At 45.4% G+C, this 25,338-nt stretch overlaps 1 protein-coding gene across 1 annotated transcript in view; it reads left to right on the top strand.

Moving 5' to 3' along the window:
* CAPN13 (calpain 13) overlaps positions 1 to 19,869 on the top strand; it is a 50,316-nt gene extending 30,447 nt beyond the window's left edge. Inside the window, exons 11-19 of the mRNA XM_077812190.1 lie at positions 2,709 to 2,920; positions 5,247 to 5,283; positions 7,160 to 7,222; positions 8,043 to 8,100; positions 9,123 to 9,190; positions 12,946 to 13,024; positions 15,145 to 15,261; positions 18,338 to 18,390; positions 19,843 to 19,869. Coding sequence (XP_077668316.1) covers positions 2,709 to 2,920; positions 5,247 to 5,283; positions 7,160 to 7,222; positions 8,043 to 8,100; positions 9,123 to 9,190; positions 12,946 to 13,024; positions 15,145 to 15,261; positions 18,338 to 18,390; positions 19,843 to 19,869 — 714 coding nt within the window. The remainder of the gene's footprint in view (positions 1 to 2,708; positions 2,921 to 5,246; positions 5,284 to 7,159; positions 7,223 to 8,042; positions 8,101 to 9,122; positions 9,191 to 12,945; positions 13,025 to 15,144; positions 15,262 to 18,337; positions 18,391 to 19,842) is intronic.
* The last annotated feature ends 5,469 nt before the right edge of the window (positions 19,870 to 25,338 follow it).

Below are 25,338 nucleotides of genomic sequence, written 5' to 3'. Positions count from 1 at the left end.
ATGACTATCACAGACAACATGAGCATTAACATTCAGGCTTTTGCTGTATTGTTTTCTTTACATTTACTCTGATATTTTAGCAAACACTTCCTTTTCTCATACTAACATTTTTCAATGTTTCCTTCCCCCTGCTGCACTGACAGTAGATCTCCTTGTCTGCTATGTCACAAGTCCAAACTTTAACAAACTTTATTTTACTTTCATATAGCACTTTTGATTCCAGGAGCATAAAATATAGAAACATATATATACACGCATCACTGAAATACAGCGTTCTCTGGGAGAGAGAGCAGTTAACAACTACACAGTATCCTGGTGTGGAGATAGAGAATTTTGGCCAAGACCTTCTGGGTAAACCTCTGCTCTTTTAAAAAGTGTCAGAGGACCTTTAATATCCAGAAGGAGCAGAAGAGGCCTTAGCTTTTGAGGTCTTATTTTAACGACCTACTTGCAGTAGGCCTGATTCTCCTGTAAACTGTTATTTTTCTATTGACTTCAGTGGGGGTTCTACTGAATAAAGCAGCATAAGCTAAAAGAGCACCAGGCCCAGTACGCAGAGCAGGACACAATTTATCTGCCTGAGATCACTGAAAGATGGAATTAATCCTGCCAAGATCTGAACACAAGTGTCAAGGGAATCTAGACATTTCAAACATGAAACCTAGTTCAAAGAGATGGTTTAGTGGCCTAAGTCTGAAGATGTCAAACATATGCACAATGCTGAAAACTTTTCTAATGTTCCCATCAGGGGACCAGACCCTCAGTTGTGCATATTGCCAAAGCTGCATTGTTTTCAGTAGAGCTCTGCCAATTTATACCCATGGAGGATCTGGATATTAGGTGTTTGAGCTATCCCTCAAATTAACCTTAAATCAGGAGGCCAGTCAGTGCATTATTCCATTATATCACTCACAATTCATTTCTGGAACTCCTGTGTTCAGATTTGACTTAAATCACAAGTGAAATCAGTTTGGTGGTATAGTATAGTCTCCAGTGGACATTTGCCTGTGGCTCGGATCTTACCAGAAATCTAGCTCAAGCATGAATACTGGTACACCTCGCAATTCTGATACAGTGTAGGCCCTTATAATGGGAAGCTCAAGAACTGAAGTGAGGTTGCTACAAGTCATAAGCAAGGGGCAGTAACAGAACTGTGTAAGTCTGTCTGTCTACACAGGAAGGTTTTACTAGTTATACTGGAATATAATCCCCCATCTGAACACTCTTATACCAGAATAAGTGTGTCTACATTGGGGTTTATACTGCTGTAACTATATTGGTTTAGATTCACTCCTTAGGTTATCCTGAAAAAACTTTCCCACATAGACCAGGCCTAAGAAGTTTACATTGGAGCTGCTGGCACTAGGTCTGACTATAGCATGTACTAAAGTTCACCAAGTTCACTCCCAGAACAGCAATATCATTATTAATCTCTCACAGTGTATTGAGACGCATCATATCATCACTCTGAAGCAGAATGGATGTTATGTGTTGGCAGGATAACGGAAGTGCTGTGCAGGGTATATATAGACAGACACAGAGGGTTCATGTTATGTGATAGAGTTAGGTAAATATTTAGGGTCGGATTCTGATGTCACACCAGTTTTACCTTCAGTGACGTAAATGGGAGTTACTTCCACTTTCCACTAGCAGGAGCTCAGAATAAGACCCAGATGCCAAATGACACCTCCATTGATTTCAGCTTACGCCAATTGTGGATCTGCCTTGCAGTCCAGACAGCTCCCATGTCCTCTATAACATGGCTTGGACAAGCACTCATTTCGCAGCAAGATGGGGTGTAAATCTACCTCTCACTAGCCTGCCCCGTAACTAACTGTCCATGCGGACCATGGAATCATACACTGGACATTTCCTAGTGCACATTCACCTACTCCCATTTCAAAGCGGGGTAGATCAAAGTGCACCAGGGAACTTTTAGTGTATGGTAGCAGAGTCCAGGCAGATTGTTAGTGCACAGCAAGCCAGTGCTGTGTAGATTTACACACCAGCTTGTTGTGCTCTAACGGCTTGTCTAGACAAGCCCACAGTCTTTCCCCCTCCCCCAAGATAGCAGATTTATACTATTTTCTCCCAAAGGCATGGCTCATAAATAACTGTGTCACACTGTATAGCCATTCTAAATGGAATTTATACACTCCAATGTATTTGAGGGAATTTGTTTAGTAAGGATTTTTATTACGCTATCTTTACATGTCATCACAGTAACAGCTGTTACATTATATTTATTGTTTCATCTCCGCAAAAGTATTGGAATAACCAAAGAAAGATCAGGATACATTATTTCCTTATGAGAATTGATACCAGGATGGCATTGCTGCTAAAGACACTGTCTTCTGGATGAAATGTTTAACTGGGGCTCTGAGCACTCATGTACATGACATACGCCAAGGAAATTTTCACCGGAATTAGGGTATTCACCCCACTCTCTTGGCACATTCCAGATCAACTAACTACACTCCACCCACCTAAAATCCCCCCAGTTCTTTTTCACTTCCCTAACTGTTGTGTAGTGCTGCTGTGCACTGTTAACTGCCGTGTTCCACCCCAGAGATGATTGCATTGCAGTGGTGAGTGAAGTGATTCCCATATATGCAGGATTGAATATGAAAAGCTATTTCAGACTTTTGTGGATGAAAGGGGCTGTGGGAATAGAGGACTGCCATGGTACAATTAATAATTTCCTTCAGTTCCAGGGCCTGAAGGACAGATTGCCAGTTGCATTTTTCTCTCAGTATAAATCCAAAGTTCTGAAGTACGGTTTCAATGTGTCGACCCGTGATGTCACCAATTACTTTTTCTTGAGCCCCGGGACCTATGTTGTTGTTCCAGCCACCTCAGAAGAAGGCCAAGAGGCTGAATTCCTCCTACGAATCTTCCTGAGGATCCAAGACAACCATGAGTAAGATCATTATACTTATATATACCTTATTTCCAGCTTCCAGGGTTGTCTCTGAACATCTAAGACATGGGTCATTAATGTGGTGTTTTATGTGAATGTTTTGTGGAAGCTTGTTGCAAAGAGAGAGGTTAGTGACAGGAGTGTATTGGCAGGAACGCTAGGAGTTTAGGCTGGGCACACAGATGGGTACACAGGAATTGCCATAGCTGAACAGAGGAAGGGTTTATTTAGGAGCATCTCAGTAATGACTCCAGAACAGAGTATCCCCAATAGAGCACCATACTGTATGCCGGTGGGAGACTTCCCTCCAGCTTGGGATGGACACCTGCTCTAAGAAAGGAGGGCTGATGGCTTGTATTAGTAGTTCTTTAATATTTATACTGCTGTCACACCAACGGGCCCCAGTCAGGGTCAGGTCCCCATTTCAAGAAGTGTATGTAAAGACAAGGGTGCCTCGCCCAAGGAGTTTACAATCCATGTGCCTGATGTCTGATCCATGTGGGCGGACTCACTGCATAGATCCATTAATTTCAATGGGACTCCACACAGATTTACGGATCCACCCACAAGGATAATATTGTAGATCTGGGGACACCGGGTGGAAGTTTTATCCTAGTCAGCATAAATGCAGATGTTTTCATAGAAATGGCTAGTCTTCATAAAAAAAAAATCTAAGCCACAGCATTCACACTTGACAAAGTTGCCTTAGATAATATTGCACAGTGGCATTGCCTTGTTATTTGCAATCTGCCCTATAGTGGGGTTCCACAGCTTTTACACAACATGGCCCATGGCTTAATTAATGAGATTGTCTTGTGGACACATCCTCTCTCATTTGTCATTTGCAAAACATCCCCAAGCCAGCTACAGCAATTGCTTCTTTCTGGAACAGAAACATGAGGGAAGCTATCACTAGGCTACCTGGACTTCACTGGGACTGTTCATGTGAGTAACTGCCCATCCCTGTGAGTAAGGGAATCACAGTCTGGGTCAATGTGTTTTGAACTTCTTCCAGTGAGCAGGATTCTGCCACTCTTACTCATATTCAGTAGTAACGTCTTCCACACACAGTCTCATTCAAATCCTGGGAGTACAGTAGTAATAATACCTAGCTCTTATATAGCACTTTCCAGCAGGAGCTCTCAAAGTGCTTCACAATCTTTATCCTCGCAACGCCCCTGCAAGGTAGGGCTATTATCCCCTTGCTATTATCCTCATGTTACATGGTAAACTAAGGCACAAGGAGGCTGAGTCACTTGCTCACAGGAACTTTGTGGCAGAGGAGGGGGTTGCACCCAGGTCTTCTGTGTCCTTGGCTAGTACCCTAACCCCTGGGCCATTCTTCCTCTATCTGAGTAGTAAGTTAGTACTCATGGACAGTAAGGGTAGCAGCTGGAAAAGTGGAGGAGCAGCTATCATCATTTGACCAGGTAGCTCATCCTAGGGGCAACTGGAACCCCAGTCTGGGAACTACTGCCCTATAACAAGCATATGGTTTCATAGGGAATACTGCAAAGCCTGAGGTGAGCTTGTTTCTTCATCTAAGGCAAAACTGGAATGTTAGGAGTTGCAACTGTATTTGCCTCAGTAACATCCTGTAGCAGTGAGGTCCACAGGTTAATTTTATGTTGGCCATAAATATGTGCTCTGGTTTAAATTTGCCTTTAAATGTCCTCAGGTATCCTCTTGCCTTTAATTAATGTTCATCTTGTGTTCATGTGCTATAGGAAAATTAGAGACATTTCATAATGTTAGAGCTCGAGTTAAGGTAACCAGGAGCTTTTGCTCATGTAAGAGCTGACTGAAGAGATGGACCCCCTCATGCCTCCCGGTGGTGAAAGCGCTGCCAAACTAGTCCTGCAGTTGCACACACAGCCCTGGATTCTCCTCTCCCCTACAGTGGTGTAAATCAAGAGTGATTGCAGAGAAGTCAGTGGACTTTGAAAAAGTTTGAAACCAGTGTGAGCAGAGAATCAGGCCCACTGTGCTTACTAATGCAGCAGGGATGATTAGACAAAGTTTGAAGGCGTGATTCTGAACCAAAACACCTGAAAAGTGTCAGCACAATCACAGGGTGTTTGGGATTCACAAGCATTCTTAGAGTTCTCTCTCTCTCTCTGCAAATAAATGCTAGAAGGCTGTCTTTTTCTGATGTCAGGTTTCAGAGTAACAGCCGTGTTAGTCTGTATTCGCAAAAAGAAAAGGAGTACTTGTGGCACCTTAGAGACTAACCAATTTATTTGAGCATGAGCTTTCGTGAGCTACAGCTCACTTCATCAGATGTAACTGATGATGTAACTGATGTGACTCTTGTGGTGTTTTTTAGGGACCTGAAAAGCAGGCTCAGCCCAGTGATACCAAAGGTAGGAACATGTGAAAAATGACTATGGTCTGACCCAGTATGGCTGTTCTTATGTCTCTGGGCACAGCTCTGCCACCTTTGTACTGAGCTATGAGAGGGAGTACTCACAGAATAAGTAATCTATCCATGTGAGGGGCAGTTTCAGAATCAGGTCCTTAATCTTTAATTTGTGTTTTTCAGATGCATTTTCATCAAGTAAATCGCTGTCAGCAGTAGAGCTGAGTTAAATTTTAGGATCTCCTGAAACTATTTCTGAATTCCAATCAAATTCAATAACTAGTTTTGAACAACAAAGGGGAGGGAAGATGGAAAAAGTTGAAACGGTGCAGCTTTCCATTTTGAATTGATGATTCATTTTGAAATGTAGCTAGATTTAATTTTTGTAAAAATCACATGAAAAGTAAATGTAACCTGTCATTCGACAAGAAACAAAATTTCTGTGTTTTCATTTCAGTGAGAAAAAACAAAATATTTCCACAACAATTTTTCGTCTGATTCATTTTAGTTGGGCCACCAAACTCAATAATCACTCATTCACTCCACCCTAGACAGTAGCACTATCACATTCCCCAGCATGGCATTCTCTCCCCTTTCCACACAGGGATTTGTCCATCTAATATAAGGCAGGGATCTGCGGAAAGCTGATTGTCAGACTGGGTGATCCAATTGGTCTTTGCAAGCGTCTAGACCTGATTCTGAATTATCTGGTTTGTACCAGTGTAACCCCATAGAAGTCAATGGAATTACACTTCTTAAACTAGCAGGAGCTCAGAATCAGGCCCAGATAATTACAGCCCAGGTACAGTACAATTGTCATTCCAGCTGCAGAATTCTCTCTCTCTGCACTATGGTGCATTCTACAGTACAGTCCTCTTCTACTTTGGAGCTTGGGCTGCACCTGATTCTGCTCTCTCACAGTAGTGTAAACCAGGAGTGACTCCTTTGAAGTTAATAGTGTAAGTGAGAGACTCAAGCCCTTTCTAGTCATTAATTTTCCAGTCAGCTATTAAGCCCTGTTATGGAGAGAGAAACCTATTGTTTATGCTATTATCCAGTTACACTAACAACCTTTCACTTTTCTTAAATAATATCACTAACCAACAACCTGTATTTTGCCATATGCAAGTACAGTACCCAATCCTGCAAACTTCACCCAGGTGGGTGGTCCTTAGTAATTCCGTTGGAGTCAGAGGCTACATGTATGTTAGGATTAGGCCCTAAAGTATTAATTCACTGCTGTCTAGGCAATCTTCCTCTCAGGCAGCTCCCATCACTTCTCCACTCCTCTTCTTGAATTTATGCACTGGCTTCCCCCTTTCTTCCACTTCCAAAGCTCTCCACAACTCTATCCCTGCCTATGGGCCAACTGTTAACATGGTCTAAAATGGCGGCAAGCCATTGACTTCAGTATAGTGACATCAGTTTGCACCAGGTGACAAACTGGCCCTGATTACCTCCCATTTCCTGTACGCCACCTAAAATTCTCTCCTCCTGACGCCTCCATTTACTTACTTTTTAGCTTCACGCGGTTCCCTATGCTGAGAACATCCTCCCGCTTAAGAGAGGCCAAGCTCACCCCCTCTTCTTCAAATCCTTTCTGAATTTCCCCCCACCCAAAAAAAAAAAAATAAAAAATCCCTCATTCTACAAAGTTATAAAACATCCACACACCACTTCCTGCCTGATCACTATTGTCTCTCTTCTTGTCTTTAGACTGCAGGGTCTCTGAGGCAGCCCTGTGTGCTTTGTTGTACAGACCTTGTCCATTCTAAAGTGCTGCACGCAGCTACAGAGCTATGTGGATAATAGGGTTCTAGTTCTGGCTCCCATGGCTTTTGTCACTAATTTGCATATGTACATGTTTTGCTGTGATCCAGGACATACCCAACCAGAGTCAAGACAACTCCTCTGAAAACATCTTCCTCAGATACGCTAAACAGGTACCCTGAATACAGCCGATTACTGAAAAAATAAAAAGACAGGTGGAGTTGAAAAAGAAAAACCTCCCATCTTGCTATCACTCCATGTAGAAATATGTCTTTGGAAATGTGGGCTTAGCATTCCTTAAGTGGATACCTTCAAAACAGCATTGATCTGACTGCCAGAATCCACAGAAAAGTAGGAGAGAGAGCTGGAATAGAATGGACGGCTCACCATATTAGGGGATGATTGTTTGGGGTTTATTTAAACAAGCAATTAGAAATAATCCTTGGATATTTTTTCCCTCTGATCAGAACGGTTTCCAGCTTGCACTTGCTGCATTTGGAAAGCAGATATCAGTCAGCATTTGAGTAATTGATTCCAGCTCTCTCTGAGCCAAGCTGTGCGTGTTCACAGGAGATGCTCTTAATGGTTTAATAAACTGTTATAAAAGAACTCCTTGACTTAGTCAAGAGAAAAATCACTGCCAAAAGCCTTTACACAATAGACCTCTCACAGTTAATAGTTATATCAATGCATAAAGGTGAAAAATGACACAGTCTGTCACACAGAATGCCCTAGATGGGCCTTGGGGAGCGCTAGGGGCAGGGCAGTAAAATTTTACATGACTCAGGCAGCTGAGAGCTACAGCATCAATGTAGAGCAGGAGTCAAGGATCTGATTCTGAGCTCACACCAGATTTGCAGCTGTGTGACTCGACTGCCATGAGTGGAGTTACTCCTGATTCACAATGGTGTAAGCAAGTGAAGAATAAGGAAAGGGTGCGGGAGGGTAAGGAAGCCTGGTGCTTATAAACTCGTGTGCTTTGTTCTGCATTAGGGTTCAGACATCAATGCCTCGCAGCTGCAAAGGCTCCTCAATGAAGTGTTCCTGGAAGGTAAAGCTCTTTATGATCCAGTTAATGGTGTTTTCCTACCCTGGATCTAGTGTGATCTAGATGGAGCCATAGATGTAACCCTGATGGTCCCAGGAAAATGCTCAGTAGGATTGGTAGGCCTCTGATGAACTGAAAAACCTCTCTGGGGTTCCCTTTATGCTCAATTTTTATTAAAAAAATAATGTTTGCACAGCTCCAATCCAGCTCGGCACTTAGCCTTTCCTAGCACATTGCTGTCCGCATGCTCAGAGCGGCTGCTGCAACTTAAGCTGCTGAGCTTTGGCATGCCCCTGCGCCTCCGCGCGCTCTCTAGTGGGACCAGCAGCACCTCTCTTTTTCCAGTCCTGGGTCCCCACACAGCCCTTCCTCCTGACCTGCGGAGTGCCTTGACGATCCAGGACTAGATCAACACACAGCTCTGCTTGGGCCCCCTCCATGATCTGCAGCATACCTGCTTTTTTATGGGATCCAGTCACAGGTCCTCACACTGCTCCCACTCCTTATTTCTCACACAGCTCTGCCATGTCCTCTCCATGCCCACCTGCAACACTCCCTGGTGGAAGGCTAGTCCTGGCCTGCACCACTCCCCCTACCTCTCAGATATGGGATACAGCATGTGACAGAGACCGAAAAGGAGGGGTAAAACAACAGTAGAGGAGAGAGATCACCAAATTTCTATGGGACCTAGTTACCTTTCAGTCGCTGCTGAATGACATCCCTCAGAAGGGGTTCATTTGAGACATCTCTCTCTCTCTCACACACACACACACACACACACACACACACCCCTTCTCCCCCTCCCCCCCCCCCCCAGCTTCTCCAACACACCTCAGGCCCGACTGGCAGCATCCCGTGCCCGGTCCTGGGGGTCCTTTAGTGATATGATAGTCGGGGCAAGACTAAGATCGACCTACCCGTCCTAACAGTGACCAGGTTGGAGCCCCACTCTCTGGAGATAGAGACTTAACCCAGGGTGTCTTTTGTTCTTTGTCTGATCACTTTTGTTTTGTCAATTCTTATAGATCAAATGGCCAGCCTGGGCGGAGGATTCTGCTTTGAGTCATGCAGAGGCATTTTAGCTCTGATGGATGTATCCTTTCAGCAAAGGCAAAAAACTTCCCTGCAGTGCAGCCCATCCTTTCCTTCAGTTGTGGCTCAGCTGTTCCCCCTGGAACAACCTGCAAATAAATATTGGCCACAAGCATCAAATAATTTTCCCGCAATGTATGCAGGGCTTTACTATGCACCCTCTCGCTGGGGCTTGGGATCTGCTGTCAGGAGCTCGCTGGGTGCTGTAGGCCCTTCCCTAGTTACTTTAAAACCTATTCTATTAATTACATAGTCCTCATCTTCCGAACTCTCCAGGCACTATGGTTAACAAGCCTTGGCCCCAGTCCTGGACACGTCACAGCTTCTAAAGGACTAGGTTGGGATTCACTAAGATCCACTGTATAGCTCAACCTAACACTACTTCTTCCCATCCTTCCTCTAAGGCTGCCAAGCTTGGCTTGCCTGTGAACTGGAATGCCAAGCCTGCTGCTCTAAGTTTATGTCAAGACCAATGAAGCTATGATTGTCTTTCCCCTGACATCAGCCAGGGCTGGAGTGGCCAGCAGCAATGTGTCACTGCTGAATCACAGGCGAACGCCTGGCAAACTATTCATCCTTTGGTATACCTCTTCTAGTTAGATGGATGGCATAGTCTTCCAACTGTTAACAAGACAACAGTGGAAATGCATTGCTGGCCATTGTAAAACAAGAGAGCTCCTTGATGAAAACATAAATTCTCCCCGCTGTACGCTCTCATGCTGTCCTTTTGTTCCGGGCCCTCAAATAACTCCGAGACAGTGCCAGACCATTACAGATTGCAGCAAATGAATAAAAATGACCTGCAGCCAGTTGCTTTCTTTCCAGCATTCCTGTTACTGCACCCTCGACAGGCACGGAATGCAGGACGCATGGAGGGTGCTGACACAGCCACTTTTCCCACCCACTTACTCCCGCACCCCCCATTCCATGTTTATTCCAGATGGATTTTTTTCATTCACTACATTGCTACCCACTCCCTATGCAGTGTAACCTGTACGGGCCCTTAAAGACTGGAGCAGCCTCTTTCAGCCAAGTTTGAGGGCAGCACCACCCACTTACTCTTTAAGGGGGCTTTGCGTTCTCACGGCTTCGGCAGCCCTGAGAGAGGCAGGGGCCAGAGGCAGTCTCACTGCAGGGAACAGAGCAGTGTAGGAGGACACGCAGGGTCAGACAGTGCACTTCCTTCATGGAACTGCGGAGTGTGTGGAACCCACACACCTTGTGGGTGTGGTGTTCTGTCCCATCTAGTGGCACAGAGAGAGGGAGGTTGATTGATGAGTCTGCTCTACAGCCTTTGCTAAGAGCCAGTTGGCTTTTAGCTCATGTGGTAGAGGCTCATGCACTAAGCTCCAGCAGCCCCAGGTTTGAGCCTGCCTGCCTGCCGCCGACCAGGGGGGGTGGGGGGGCGCGGTCAGCCTTGCATGTAAATGCCTTGTGCCAGTGTAGGAGCAGGTGCAACATAGGGTAGATCCGTGTGGCTCTTGGGGGCTAATACCATGAATGGGGCTATGACTAGTCTACACCTTATGCTGAGGAGGCTCTATCCTCCCCTCCCAGCTCAAGCCTGCGAATGACTGCAAGGCTGCTCCCCACTCCAGTATGTTCAGAGAAGACAAAGGGAGGCGTACCTGGGTTAGCTTTAATCTAGCTATTGTTACCTATGCTAACAGTGCAGCTGTGGCAGCATGGGCTAGCAACCTAAGTACCTACATTTGCAGTTATCTGTGCAACAATCAAGTTCAGTAGCAGTGTCGACATACCCAGAATCTAGCTACAGGTAATGCCCAGTGGGCCCCAACCACCAGTGAGGAGGTTGGGGATTTAGACCACAGCACCTTTTACTCCTCCCCAAAGGTGGCTGCATTTCCATGGGGCCATGCATACATTGGATTTATAGCCTCATGATCCATTGCTGTGAAAGGCACTATATAACTTTGCTGCTTAATGGCCCTCAGCTACATTTACAATTTGTCACGTTTATTTTGTGCCTTCTATAGCTTCTCACACTGCTGCTCAGAGCAAGGAACACCTTAGCCTTCCCCAGCTTAAAGCCTGACATTCCAACCTTCGTGGCAGCAGGATTCCTTTAGCAGGGCTCTTTTCACATGGGGCGGGGGGGCTTCCTGTATCCTGATCCTAGGAAACCCAAGATTAGCTGCCATTAAACATTTAAGCCTTAACCACAGATGCAGCTCAAATCTAATGGAAGACTCTCCCTGCAAGAATTTAAGCACCTCTGGAAATACCTTGCTAAGTACAAGGTACATGTGAGCTGTCAGTAACCTGTTTGCTCACCTAGTGCTGCATTTTTAATCAAGGGGATGCAGACACTATGAAATTAAAATAGTGTGGGGGAAAGACCGCAACAAAGGCTCTGAAGCTTAATAGATAAAGCATCTGCCTTATAATTCAAAAGTAGGGAGCTCAAATATTGGATTGCGAGGCCTCCGTCAAACATTCTGAAGGGTAAGAACAGGTCTGCCAAGGACTAAGTGCTCTGCCTGTATGGCAGATCCTGAGGAATAGGTTAGAGAAGGTGTTGGGTTCCCAGTCCTGCACTTACATACACAGGAGTAATTCTACAGGTCAGTGGGACTGTGGTGGTTCATATGCAGTGGCAAGATGGTGAGTATCCCTGAAGAGTACAAGCACTTAGACTGGATTACCTATTATCCACCATATGTTTCTGTAAAAGGCTATTGCCATATTTCATGGCGGCCAGTCAAATTGCACAGGATAATGCAAACAATGGAAAGTCCATGCTCCCTGGCCAATACAGACTTTGGTTTTCCACTATCTTCTCTAAACAATGCCAAAACTGTAACAGGCCTCCTTTCCACCCCCCTCTCCCCCCGGCCTCACCTTCTTTAAGAGACTCTAGGACAGAGTAAGGCACCGCAGAATTAGGAAAGACATTCTGGTACAGTCAATGTTCCTTGATTTAAATTTCACCTATTACGCCCTATTAAATTTGTTTGGGCTATCCTGAACAACTGTTCTCCATGCTTGGTTTTTACATCCTACCAACGTTTGGTGATGGTTAGTATCTCACAAGATGGCTTTTGGCCAAGCTAAACATACTAGGCCAGATCCTCATCTGTTGTATAAGTGGGCGTAGCCCTATTCAAGCTGATGGAGCTGAGTACATAACCTATTGTATTTAGAATATGGAGTGTACAGAAGGATGTCACCCCACCTAGTGCCATAGAAATGAGGTCTGCAACTATTCTTTTAGATGAGTCATTATTGATGGGCTCTTTGTGTTGTTGACAGAGTCATGGAGATGCAAGCTTTGGTTTGAACAAGTAAAACAGTGCAGGGGAAGTACATGAAAGGCCACACCTATATAAACATTCAGACGTGTTTACCCTGCAGTTCCACCTCAATGCCTTTGTTGGCAGCGGGATATCCCGAGGTGATCACTGCTCCCCTCTGTCTTCTTTCTCCCCTTGTCTCAGTGCACTAGGCCAGGCCAATGCTCTGAAGGAGCATTAACATCAATCCCTCGCTGCCCCCATCAGTAAGCCCCCCTCAGTCCAGGAGCAAGGATCACCCCGCTTTCCAGATTTCTGGAAAGTTGTCTTTTTTATTCTAGTGCCCCTATCAGATGTTGCACTGAGTTTCCACTAAGCTAATTCATTAAGGAGAAAGTGAAATGCATTGGCAAGTGGCCAGTGTGCTAGGTCATAGCACAAGCTTGGACCACTGACGTTGGCTTAAAAGAAAGAAGCTGAATTCTGTCAAAACGGTTTCCAGGATATTTTCAGGAGGGAAGAGGGAACCGGTTCTGGATTCCTGGACGTCTCAGATTTGAGGAATGCAGTACAGAGAGCAGGTATGGTCAGCTGTGCTGTGAAGAGAGGGGTGGAAAGATGAGGGTGGAGGGATTGTATGGAAGATCTAGTGAGATCCTGCTCCTGGCATAATCTGCGAGTAATGCATCTCACAAAGACAAAACTATCACTGTCCATTCCCCGTGTAACCAATCCAAAGAGAATGTTTCAGGAAGAAGCCATTTCCCCTGCTGAGTGGTCCTGCAGCACAGGAATAAATTGGAGCATTATTGAGATGGTGCTCATGATGAATATTTGCCAAGTGGCAGAAAGGCCAATAAGGCTCAGCAAAGAGGCCAAAGAAAGCATGAATTTCCATCTCACCCCTGGAGGTGCTCTCTCTTGATTGGGGAAAGGAGCAAGGCAGCTTGAACAGCCACTGTCCTGCTAGTTCGTTCAGTCTCTCTCCAGGGCTCTGACTGATTATATAGGAGAAAGCTGCATTGAAAGACCTTTTATTTAGTTTGCACTGACCTCTGTTGGCTAGACTAGTGCTGCAATTTTAAGCAAGCACGCCGGTTTCTGTTGCATGATTGAATTTGTCTAGTTCTATCTGGTTACATTTTGTATATGCGATAGGATATCCCAGAGGAAGCTCCTGTCCAACAAATCTGCATTAGAGATTCTTCCATTTAGCTAAATGGCCATTTAAGTTGCATTAGCCAATAGAATATAAATTTTTCCCCTATGGGGATCTCTAGTCAAAACGTAATCAACGGAAGCCACAAAGTTGGTGGATTTTTTTTCAGGCGGAAGATATAACATGGTCTCTAGAGACTGAAATTCCTGATGTGTCATCAGGGTGTAGCAAGAAGCTCTGAGTTCAGGGATCTGAAATGTATCACTGTTGTAATAAAGGCACTACAGTATAAACTATGGAGTAAGATTGCACACATGCAGATACTGAAGGGATAAACAAGGAATATTTAAAAAATGGCAAATTCAGCACATTGTGCCCTCTAAGCAGTTTTTGAAGGGGAGACACACTCTGGTTCCCCAGCACCTTGCTTCCTCCCACACCATACTGCACAGGCCAGATTCTTCTCCCCAATAGCCTGCCTCCCTCGTCCCATGCATGGGTTTTTCTTAGCAGGGGATGGGAAGGAGTAGGAGGAGAATAATCAGACCCAGTATTAGCATATCAGTGCCTAATTAACCCCAAGAATGCTGCTAAATATAGGCCCCAATTAAGCATGTGTTGAAACATTTTGCTGGAGTCCATCAGTAGTCAGCAAAGCAGGAGCTTATCCTAAACATTAAGGCCTCAGTTAAGAAGGATAATAAGCCAGATCCTCAACTGGTGTAAATCTGCACAGCTCCATTGGCTTCGGTGCTGTTCTACACCAGATGAGGAACTGGCCCCATCTGTTCATAAGCATCAACCTGATGATGTGCTTGGGATGCTCAGTGATATAACGGAATAATTTCCAACCACTTAAAATGAAAAGCCACCCTCTTAAAGCTTTAACAAACCTAGCCAAAGGGATCTGAGCACAAGGGCAAAGAAAGGGCAGGGGGTAGGTCAACCCTTCTAGGGCCAACAAGTGAATACACTCATGCATGCCTTTGCAATTAAAAGGGTAGGGGTATTTTTGAAGAATGGGGAGATGTTGACAGAGATGGATTTCAGGGCCAAGTACATGCCATACCCCAGAACTGCCCGCACCAAACTCCTGACCACTTACAAGTTTAAGATGGGATGGTGGGATCCTTAGACAGTGCCTGGAAGTCTTGAGGGCAGATTTCAACAAGTCTGGACTCAAGGAGATCCTGAGTGTAGCCAGGTTCTAAGCGTTTAAGGCTATAGTCAGCGCTCTCTTTACATGTCCACGGCCTGCGATGGATTAACAAAGGGGAATGGGATTAGTTGCTTTACTACTGTGATTCTTGCTCACACGTACGAAGTGCAAGTGATCTCCAGACTTGAGGCTGGGAAGGAATTTTGACTGGATTTTATTTGTGAGGGCCCTCAAGGAGGCATTAAGCAGGGATGGGTCACCTGGTAGGTGTACAAACTGGACATACATAGCAGCCTCCGTTCCCTGCCATTTCAGAGGATGGCTGGACCTTGCTTCTTCCTGTTGCTATCATGTTCGCTGCCCTTTCTGCATCTTGCTCATAGGCCTGGCTGTCGATGACCAGCTCCTCCATCTGATGGCTCTGAGGTACAGCGATTCCTCCATGAGAATCTGTTTCCCCGATTTTGTGTGCTGCATGATCCGTCTCAAAACCATGGCAAGTAAGTCATGCTCCTGGCTAGCTAGAGTCCTGTGAGGGTCTCGGAACATGGAAAATATGGGCTTACACTGCATCAACCACATATCACAATATCCTTAGCACTACAGGGTAAGGCAGTACAGCCTAATGGCACTGGCTGCCTGCCAGCATAGGGAATTCATTGTCCTTGCTGAGAACCAGGGAAAGATGCCTATCTATAGGGAATAGTTTAGAAAGAATGAACCTGCTACAATGCAGGAACTGGGCTAGGTCAGTGTCCCTCTGCCTTTGGGGACTTGACACTAATTTACCAGATACAGGGCCAGATTCACCCATGGGGGCAGCTATTCTTTCATGGGAGATTCAATGCCGGGAGAGAACAACTGGCAGGATCGCTGTGGATGATGTCCTATGGAGACACTGCTAGAAGAGAACAGTTTTTCCAAGCATGGCTACATCAGAGCCCCATCAGCCCAAGAGATGTGCTGATTTAGTGTATTTCTTGGCTGATCTGGCCCCAACCCCTGTGCGTGCTGCCCTAGTGGACTCTGGGCCCTTAGTGGAGTGGAGGTGGTGTGCAACACACACTGTTGTCCCCTTCTCCCACCCCACTGGACTTTCCATTGCTGGAGGCATGTGGCCTGGGCTGTGGGCCTTGTACTGGGGGAAGCCATGAAATAAATTGGGCCGTAAAACGTTGACTGTCCTAGGCAGCATCTGCCACCTTTAATCAGCATTGTGCATTCTAGCCTGCAACAGAACTTGGGTTGGAGCGATTTGGAGACATGCAAGCTCTGTTGAGTAGAGGAGCACATACAACAGTATCAGAGATGGGAAGGGATGGGGCACTCATGACCAGCAAAAGAGGCTTGTCATTAAGGTTAGGAGGAGCCTTGAGTACCAGTGACAAGCCTCAACTGCAGCTACTAGAGACCTGTTCTACTGGAGAATATGAGCAATCCTCATTGACTCCCAGGACAGCTGGTATCCTGGGTCCAAATCCGCAATGGTATTTAGGCACCTCATACCTATTGAGTTCAATGGGCTTTAGCCATCTATATACCTTTGAGGATCGGGGTCCTGGTGACATGGACCAGTGATTGGAAACCAAATGACACCTTATGGTGCTTTCAGGCATCATTTCAAGGTTGGGAAGCAGAGTCAGCTCAGAGTTTGAAAATCTCCAATTTTAACTCAATGAAAAAAATGTATACAATAGAACAACAACATTAGAAGCTCAACATTTCCAAGATGATTAACGTCCTTCACTGTGGGTGGAATTTCTTCCGGCTACAAATGTGTCCATTTTTGCATCTTTTTTAACAAATAAATGGTTTTATAAAAGCCCCTTTGCACAGTAAGTGCTGGTAGAAAGACCCTTAAATCCATTTTGAAAGGAATTGCTGAAAGTTCCACTGATGTCTATAACAAGCACCTAAAAATGCCCTAGGGTCTTTGAATTATCGTTTTCCTCAAAGTTTAATATAATACATTTTTTTCAAACATTTCAAATCTGTGAAGAGGGTTTTTTCAGGTGAGGATAACTGAGCCAAATGGGAATAAGAGGCAGTCCACCTTCATGATGTGAATACAGAAGGGAAGATAAAATTTGTCCCCATTAAATTGTTACTCATATTCTTAAGATAACCAGAGTGATGCGACCTAAACCAAAAGCAACTTCTACTTTCAAGCCATACTTAAATGGAGATAGAGAAGGCACCAGTGACTCATTTCCTACAGTAGGAAACATTAGTGCTGCACATTGTTCCTAGGAAGACACCTAAGCCTGATCTACATTGATACATCATGTCAGGAAACCAGGTTACAGTATGGTTGTACCCTTAACCTGGGACCTGATGCACCGAGTCACAGCACTGCTCAGGTTTGGCCCAGCTGCCTCTCTGTCATGATGACAGGGGGCTGGCTGGCCAAAATTCGAGTGATCAGCGCTACAACCTTGGAGGAACCAACCCCAGCCAGCCCCCCCACCCCCCGGCAGGAGCCCACATGCTGGTATACGCAGTGTACTTATTTAGTACTTTTTACATTCATGTATATTATATATTGTGGGCAAGAAATATTTAGTGAGCCATATTCTTTTGATACTAAATCTATTTACTGAGTCACAATAGGCCATCAAAGTTTACAGATGGATCCTGGGCCCAAAGAGGTTGAGAGCCACTGGACTAGATGGCCTTTTGTAGTCCTTTCTAGCCCTACATTTCTATGATTTTGGATCTTCCAACCAGTCTTGAGCTTTTTTTTTTTCGGGGGTGGGGGGGGTCAAAAGATGTTTTGATTAGAGTTGGACAGGAATTAGGCATATCATAGGAAATACCAAGATTTTTAGGTTTGTTTTCATTTTGAATCTGAACAAAGTGGCAAATTTTAAAAAAATTTTTAAAAAAAGGGTCATGTCAATTGAAATGTTCCACTTCAACTTTATTTTAATACAAAATAAAGTTTTGAAATGAAAAAAAAAAAGCAATGTTACATTTCAGCCTTATGGAAATGCTGCCCTTTGATCTTTTTCTAAACGAAATTTCACCCAAAACCACTATGTTCCCATGGGAACTATTAGATTTTGATGAATCAACATTTTCCTACAGCCGAACCTTTGGTTGGAAAACTTTTGACCACCTTTAGTTTTGACAACTACGTGAATCGAGACAGCACCTGCCGTTACTAGTTGATAAGCCTGCAAGACTTAATGATCACCTGTGAGTTGCTTCAGAGAAAACCGTGATCACCAGATGCCAGTGGATGGGGGGGGGAGGGGTGGTGCCTGAATTCCCGCCCACCCCATTGTGAGCTGTATTATGTATGTGTCATGACCAAACAGCAAGTGTGAAAAATCAGCACAGGGGGTAGAGGGTGATAGGCACCTATATAAGACAAAGCCCTGAATTTTGGGACCGTCCCTATAAACCTGGGATATCTGGTCTCCCTGTGAATCTTCAGGCATCAGCAGGGAGGGAAACAGAATACTGGACTAGATGACACTGGGCTGTTCCAGAATGGAAACAACTTTGATCTTATATGTTACAAGTTCCTCCCACCTCCTCCTATTAAAGTCAAGCTGTCTTTGTTCTCCCTAGGTGTATTTCGTAATTTATCAAAGGATGGAAAGATTTGCTTTACTGCAGCAGAGGTGAGGAGCCCTCATTGCATTTGTGCCCTTTGCTGCCTTCATAGATTCTTGTTCTCCTCCTCAGATCCAAAGTGGAATCATTACTAGTGCCGCCTTCTCTGAATCACTTTTGAAAAAGCTGGCACGAGGGGTGTGGTAAGATCTTCTTATGTAATTGTGCATTAAGGGTGAAATCCTCGCCCCACTGAAAGTCAATGGCAAAACTCCCATTGACTTCAATGGGGCCAGGATTTCACTCTAAGGAGGTCTCTTACACTTACACTGAAGTCATAGGTGTGGCTGCAGCATGCAGACATACATGAGCTAGCTTTGATCCAGCTAGCTTGGGTACCAATAATAGTGAAGCCACAGCAGCATGGGCTAGAAGTACGTTCTTGGGGCACTGGGCAGGCTAGTACAGCCCCTGCTGAAGTCCGTGTGGCCATAGCTTTGCTGCAATTGGTACCTGAGCTAGCTAGGTCTATATGCTACAGTCATAGAAGTGTAGAAGTGTGACCACGATGCTAACAGACTCCTGTGTGCTTTAATCTAGGGTAAGTGGCTACTCCCACCTTTCTGACACCCCTGATCTTCCTGTAGTACAAAGAACATAGCTCCATTAATTTACATTGAGCTAGGCAGACTTAGGGCCAGATCCTCAGCAGATATATGTATATAGTGTTTTCTCCTCTCACTGACACCAGTCTTTCATGGACGTAACTTCAGTGGAGTTTCCAGTGCAGTCAAGGCACACCCTCAGGTGTTTATCTGTCATCGTAGGAGTGTGACTGTAACTGGGTTTAACGAAAGAAATGGAAGACAAATGGGCACCTTTGCTTTCTGTCTTTAGCGAGCTACCCCTCTGGCTGTGCTTTAAAGTGGGCTGTACCAAACTTATCTCATCTTAAAAATACTGCCATATGCTACCATAATAATCCAGAACACTGCATCTTTCCAGAGCCTTTGGAACTATTACTGTAGAATGCTGTAATATTTTTCTTTTATGAAGTTGCCCCAATCTTATTTGGACTGTCCCCTAAAAACCACCTGGCCCCAATTTGGGTAGCTCAGTAGTATGGCTCTTAGTTAATTACATCTTCCCTGCACAGTACAAATGACTAATAAGAGTGCTTCAGCAGGGGTTCACAGCTTCCATCGTTGCATGGTCCACAGGATGATCAGGTTAGAGCTATCTATGCTCTGATTAATCACCATGCAGACCACCTCCTCTTCCACTTGCCGTCACCCACCATCCTTGGCAGTTACTGATGTAGAAGAGTAACATTAGGAAAATATTTAGTGCAATTTAGCAGCCAGAAACAAGGAAAATCCACCAGCATTATGTCACCACCGTCCTCCCCATGGACCACAGCATGAGAATTGCTATGTTCCAGTATTTAAGTGCTAAGTTATTATGCATCTGCTTCTTAGATTTACTCTAACTATCTAAATGCATTTTGTTTGTTCTTCCAGTGGATGATTTTTACCATGTACTGCTAAGGCGCCGGCGATATGGCTCTACATTGCTGGTAAGGAGTTACCTCAATCCTGTACAAACACAGAGGAGAAAAGTTCCTAGCTTGCCGTGACACACCTGTGCTTTAATACACTGTCAAACAACCGCACCCACCTGCACTGGGAGACAGTGTGCTGTGATTATAGGTAACAGAGATAAAACAGGAGGCAGTCTGGGCTAATGCTGACAGAAAAGGGACTAGGAAGAAGCAGAAGGCTCCTGAGTTCTTGTTGCCACTGACTTGTTGTATGACTTTGGGCAAAGTCCAGTGATCTCCTTATCAACCCAGCTGGAAAGTTGAGCTAAAAAAAAGCAGGAGCTTTGCTGAAATGCAGAAGCTGCATCTGATGTGAGCTTCCCTCGGGGAACGGAATTATAACCAAAAAAAATCTGATGTGTAAAAAGAAGCTATGATGGAATTCCTCCTGCCTCTCTCTGTTATTATTGACACAGCGTACTGAGAAGCGAACACAGAAAGTACATATAGCAACTGAGCACAGAGGACTCAGAACTATGGCTGACACGGGTCTTAGCTTGTCCTATTGTGTTCAGGGTGCAGGATTCATCCTGACTTTTCCCTGTGGAGTTGTGCTATGTCCTACAGGCTTGTGACCGGATTCTGCACAGTACTGAACATCAGCTCACATTGCTGTCAATGGGAAGTGAGGGTACTCAATGCCTTGCAGGAATAGAGCCTTGGCTTGCACTATATTAAAGGCCATGCTTTTAAACAAAGAATTAAGAGTTGCATGGTGGGCCAAGTCTTCTGCCCAGCATTCTCACCTTCCTGAGCACAGCCAGCCCCACCCCTCACCAGCTCCCCTATTAGCGTGGATGGAAGATCTGTGTATCCATGGATACTCAGCTAACTGCCTCTGCCAGCCCATGCCATACCCTCTCCTTTCTCCTGTATAGGGAACGTACATGGAGCAGGGCTCTGTGCTCCTTGCTGAGTAGCAGAACCACACCCCTTCCCCACAATCACAGAAGAGGGGGTTGCATTTGCTCCAAGTTATAACCTGTACTGTTAGTTTTGCATGCACCAACCCTGTGTCTGCACATTCAAGTGGGCACTTCTGTACAAAATCAACTCAGATTTGTATGTGTAGAGTGTGCAACTGCACGCAACTGCATGTTCGAAAATCTGGCCTGTCAAAGTTTCCTGGGTGGGAGCCCTTTGCTGGAGTGTGGGGTCTTGGTGCAATGAAGCTGCCTTGTGGTGATGCTCATATAGCAAGAGGATGGTGTTTGCATTACAGCTTTAATACATCACAACATATCCTCATGTAAATATCACACCAGGACAATATGAGGACCTTGCCCTGGGGGAGTAAAGTTGGTTGAGTTATCCATTACAAACAATGCACCAATTTTACTCTTTTCTATTCATGAATCATTCATCAACTGATCCCAACTCCTGCAAATATCATGAATTATAATTTTCACCTAATAATTGGATGAATGAAATTCAGCCTGTGGGGTGTTCACGAACTGTTCACTTTAGTGACGCATTAGCTGTAGCATGTGCCTGGTCACTTAGGTCACACACAATTGTTTCTGATCCCCACCGAGAGGGAAACTCTAAGCCCCAGAGGCTAACCAGTAATGAACACAGGCTGTGAGATAATGCACCACAAAGTGCTGGCATTCATGGAACTGTGAGGATTTGCGAACATTTTCTCAGATCCCTGCTTTTTGTCCCAATCCTTGTGAAGACGACAAAGGATGCCCCAGGACAAGGCAAACTCATCTGAGTACTCTGACTTGTAAAACTTTTCACAAACGATTCTTTGTATTATGGTTACATCCTGAGTCCACAGTCATGAGTGGGACCCTACTCTGCTTAGTGAGGTACAAATTAATCTGACTGCAGGTTGGGGAGGATCCAGAGATGAAGTAAGCTGGTTCGGTCCAGTACAGCGTACTGGCAAGAGCCAGTACGCCGTGCTGGACCGGCTTCCCCAGGCTGGTGCTTTAAAGGGCCCGGGGCTCCCCGCAGCAGCCGAAGCCCCGGGCTCTTTAAAGTGCCGCCAGAGCCCTGCCACCGCTACCCCAGGGGCTCCAGCAGTGGGGCTCAGGGAGTGCTTTAAAGGGCCCGGGGCTCCCCACAGCAGCTGGAACCCCTGGCCCTTTAAAGCGCCGCCAGAGCCCCACTGCCAGAGCTCCTGGGGTAGCGGTGGCAGGGCTCCGGTCCCTTTAAAGTGCGCCCCAAGCCCCGCTGCCAAAGCCCCAGGGTAGTGGCGGCAGGGCTCCGGCGGTGATTTAAAGGGCCAGGAGCTCCGCTGGGGTAGTGGCGGCCAGAGCCTGGGTCCCTTTAAATCGCCCCTGAGCCCCAGGGCTCCCGGCCGCCTCTGCATCTGGTAGCTCTGGGGGAGATTTAAAGGCCCCGGGGCTCCCATCTGCAGCCAGAGCCCTGGAACCTTTAAAATCTTGATTTAAAGGGCCCAGCCCCGCCTCTTCCAGTTGAGGTCATGCCTCTTCCGGTTGAGGCCACACCCCCCTGCTCAGGACTCCGGAGTACAGGTAAGTCCTTTAAGTTACCTTCACCCCTGGGAGGATCGTTTGTTTTTAGCCAGCTATGCAGAGAACAGAGTTCAGAAAGAGACACCCCATTGCTGGCCACGGGAGAAGAGTATGTACTGAGGTACCTAGCTCCTGCGGAATTCCAGTGGTGAATCTGGGCGTGGGTTGTTGTGCAGGCCTTGCAGTATTGCAATGATCTATGAAGGGGAGACACAAATAGTATCATTATTAGTTTAATAAGACATTGCCCTCTGGCTGCCTCTAACAAGCCCTTCCTCCCCATTCTGTGCAGCTCAGATGCTTCTTGATGTGATGCAGCCCAAGTGCCTTTCATACAAGAATTATCAATGTGGCTTTCAACAAGCCAAGCAGCGCTGATTGATGAGCTGGGCTTTCTTGGACCAATAACACATGGCTAGCAGTATTCATGTTTGTGAACACGGACTCTTTCTTAGACAAGCTGGACTTCATCTGAAGAGGAAGGGAAGGGAATTCTAAAAGACGCTCATGGAAGAAGACAGGAAAGCCTTGGGAAGAACATATTTGCTCCCATTTCATCCATGGATAAGGGATGTTTGGAAGTATTGTCTACAGGCGGTCTCCCATCCTCATACATGATAGTGTTCCTGATCAGCCTCAGGAACTGGAGTAAATCAGGATTAACTCCATGTACACACTGTAAAGCAAATGCTAGCAGACTCGGGTCCTGTATTTTCAGAGAGATCACTGTTTAATTTAATGGAAAATGTTTGTGTGTAAGCAGAATTTTTCTGGGTTTTTGTTTGTTTTTTTTTAAGTCTAAATACCAGAACCATTTTGTGAGGAAATTAATTACATATGCAGATAAAACCAGGACTTCTTTTTTAAATTAGACACTCTACATATTTAAAGCAACTAAATTGATCAGAACAGGGAGATATTTGTTGCCAAAACAAAAAGGCAGATTGGATCTAGTCAGTAACATTGATCCCCCTTCCAGGACAAATTCAGTCAGAACTGGTAGCAGGCCCATCGCTTAGAACTTTCTAAAAATGAGACCGGACAGTGCATTAGGAAATTGACAATAGGGAACAATCTTGCTTGGCAACAAGACAGACTGGATAGCCCAATAGATCTTTTTCTAATTAGCAGCTTCTATACATCAGACTGGAAAGGAACAAGTTTATTTGAATTCCACACTCTCTCTCTCTCTTTGTCCTAACGTCTTAAAACATGGGAACTAGTTTTTCCTCCAAAGTTTACAAAAGAAGCATGGACCGTCCCTAGCCCAGGCAAAAGATATGCTCATCGGCTCTTATCATGATGATTAAAAACAAACTAATGATATTTTATCTATCACTTTTTAAAAAAAAACAACCCGCGCCCATGCAAGCTCTATTTGCGCAAATGCCAAGGACGACGCAAATATTGGTGTATGATGGCTATTCAGTGTTGTCATGGCAATATCACTCTCAGAATACTTCAACAGAACCTACAAAACAAGTTTCCTTCAGACTTTCTAGATGCAAGCAGTGGATTTACTCATGTGGCAACATGACACTCCATGCTGGAGCAGCTAATATGTTAGAGTAACTCCAAAGTGTGTCTCACATGGAGCATTCAGTAAGATACAGGGTTAGTTGGGGCTAGTCCTGCTTTGAGCAGGGGGTTTCACTAGATGACCTGCTGAGGTCTCTTCCATCTCTAATATTCTATTATTATATTTCTAAAGCATACACCCACAAAGCATTAGTCAGACAGGCAGTGTCACTGATCTCAAATGTCAAAAAAAAAAAAAAAGGTTCACGAAGACTTAAAACTGTTCTGTTTCAGTAGTTTTCTAAGCAGACAATTCTTCATTTTTCAAAGTGTGACTAAGCTAACCCAACCAAAATTGGCAACAGAAATTAATTCCTCCAAACTGAAAAACAAAGCCAAAAAATGGTTTAAAAAAAAAACCCGCCACCACGCAGCGGCTCAGCCCTGGCGCAAATTAAGCATCGGCTGCCACCTAATCCGAAATTCACTCAGTGCCTGAATATTTGCAGTAAAAGTTCCCTAGACACCTATGGTTCTGCCTTTAAACATGCACTGCTGTCTCAAGCAGGCATCTAGACTATCTCCTGCTACCTAAGCCCCCATGAGACCCATGAACTGGGGGAAGACAGCACACCTCTCTCTCTCTCGCCTCCAGGGAGAGACACACTTGATTTGGTGGGCATGCTCAGAGACCACCTCACTCCCCACAAATGGTGTTGTGGGCAGGTCGGGGCGGGGGAAGGAGGACTGTTCAAACCCCTTCTCATCAGGCAGAGAAGGGAACTAGATCGGGGTCTCCCACATCCCAGGTGAGAACCCTAACCACTGGGCTAAAGATTAGAAGGGAAGCCTCCATCACCGCCCCTTCTGGAGGTTTCGCATGGAGTGAGACAGGTGCCTAACTCATTCTCTCAAGAAACAGCTTAGGCACCTAAGCCACCTGACTCTGGAGAATCTGGCTATGGGTTGCAAGCAAAGGCAGGCTCCTTCCAGTAGCTCAGATTTAGGTGCCTAACTCTGTCAGAGGGGTGGGGCTTAAGACACACCCCTCTTGTCATCATCTTGCATTGGCTAGCTTATGTGGGGAGCCACCTAGCTTTTGTGGATCCCGCTCTTACGCACCTCTCTCTCTCTCTCTCCACATTTGTTGTCTGGATGATCTAGGAGCCTAACAGCATTTCTGGATCCCATTGTTGTTCCAGTGATTTTCAAGGTGTCTAGAACGCCCCAGTCCCCTTGTGGATCGAGATCTTACAGCCCATTGAAATTGGCCTCATGTGACAATCAGTGCCAGCTGTGCTGGTGGAGGGTTTGTAATACTAGGAAGCAAATGGTGTAACTCCATACACATATGCCACTGAATAGGCCCCAGGTAGTATTGACTTTTGGTCACTACTCAGTCTGACGTTGAC

Source organism: Eretmochelys imbricata, chromosome 3 (assembly GCF_965152235.1).
Source record: "Eretmochelys imbricata isolate rEreImb1 chromosome 3, rEreImb1.hap1, whole genome shotgun sequence".
Lineage (NCBI taxonomy): Eukaryota > Metazoa > Chordata > Testudines > Cheloniidae > Eretmochelys > Eretmochelys imbricata.
This window is presented reverse-complemented; position numbering and strand designations above follow the sequence as displayed.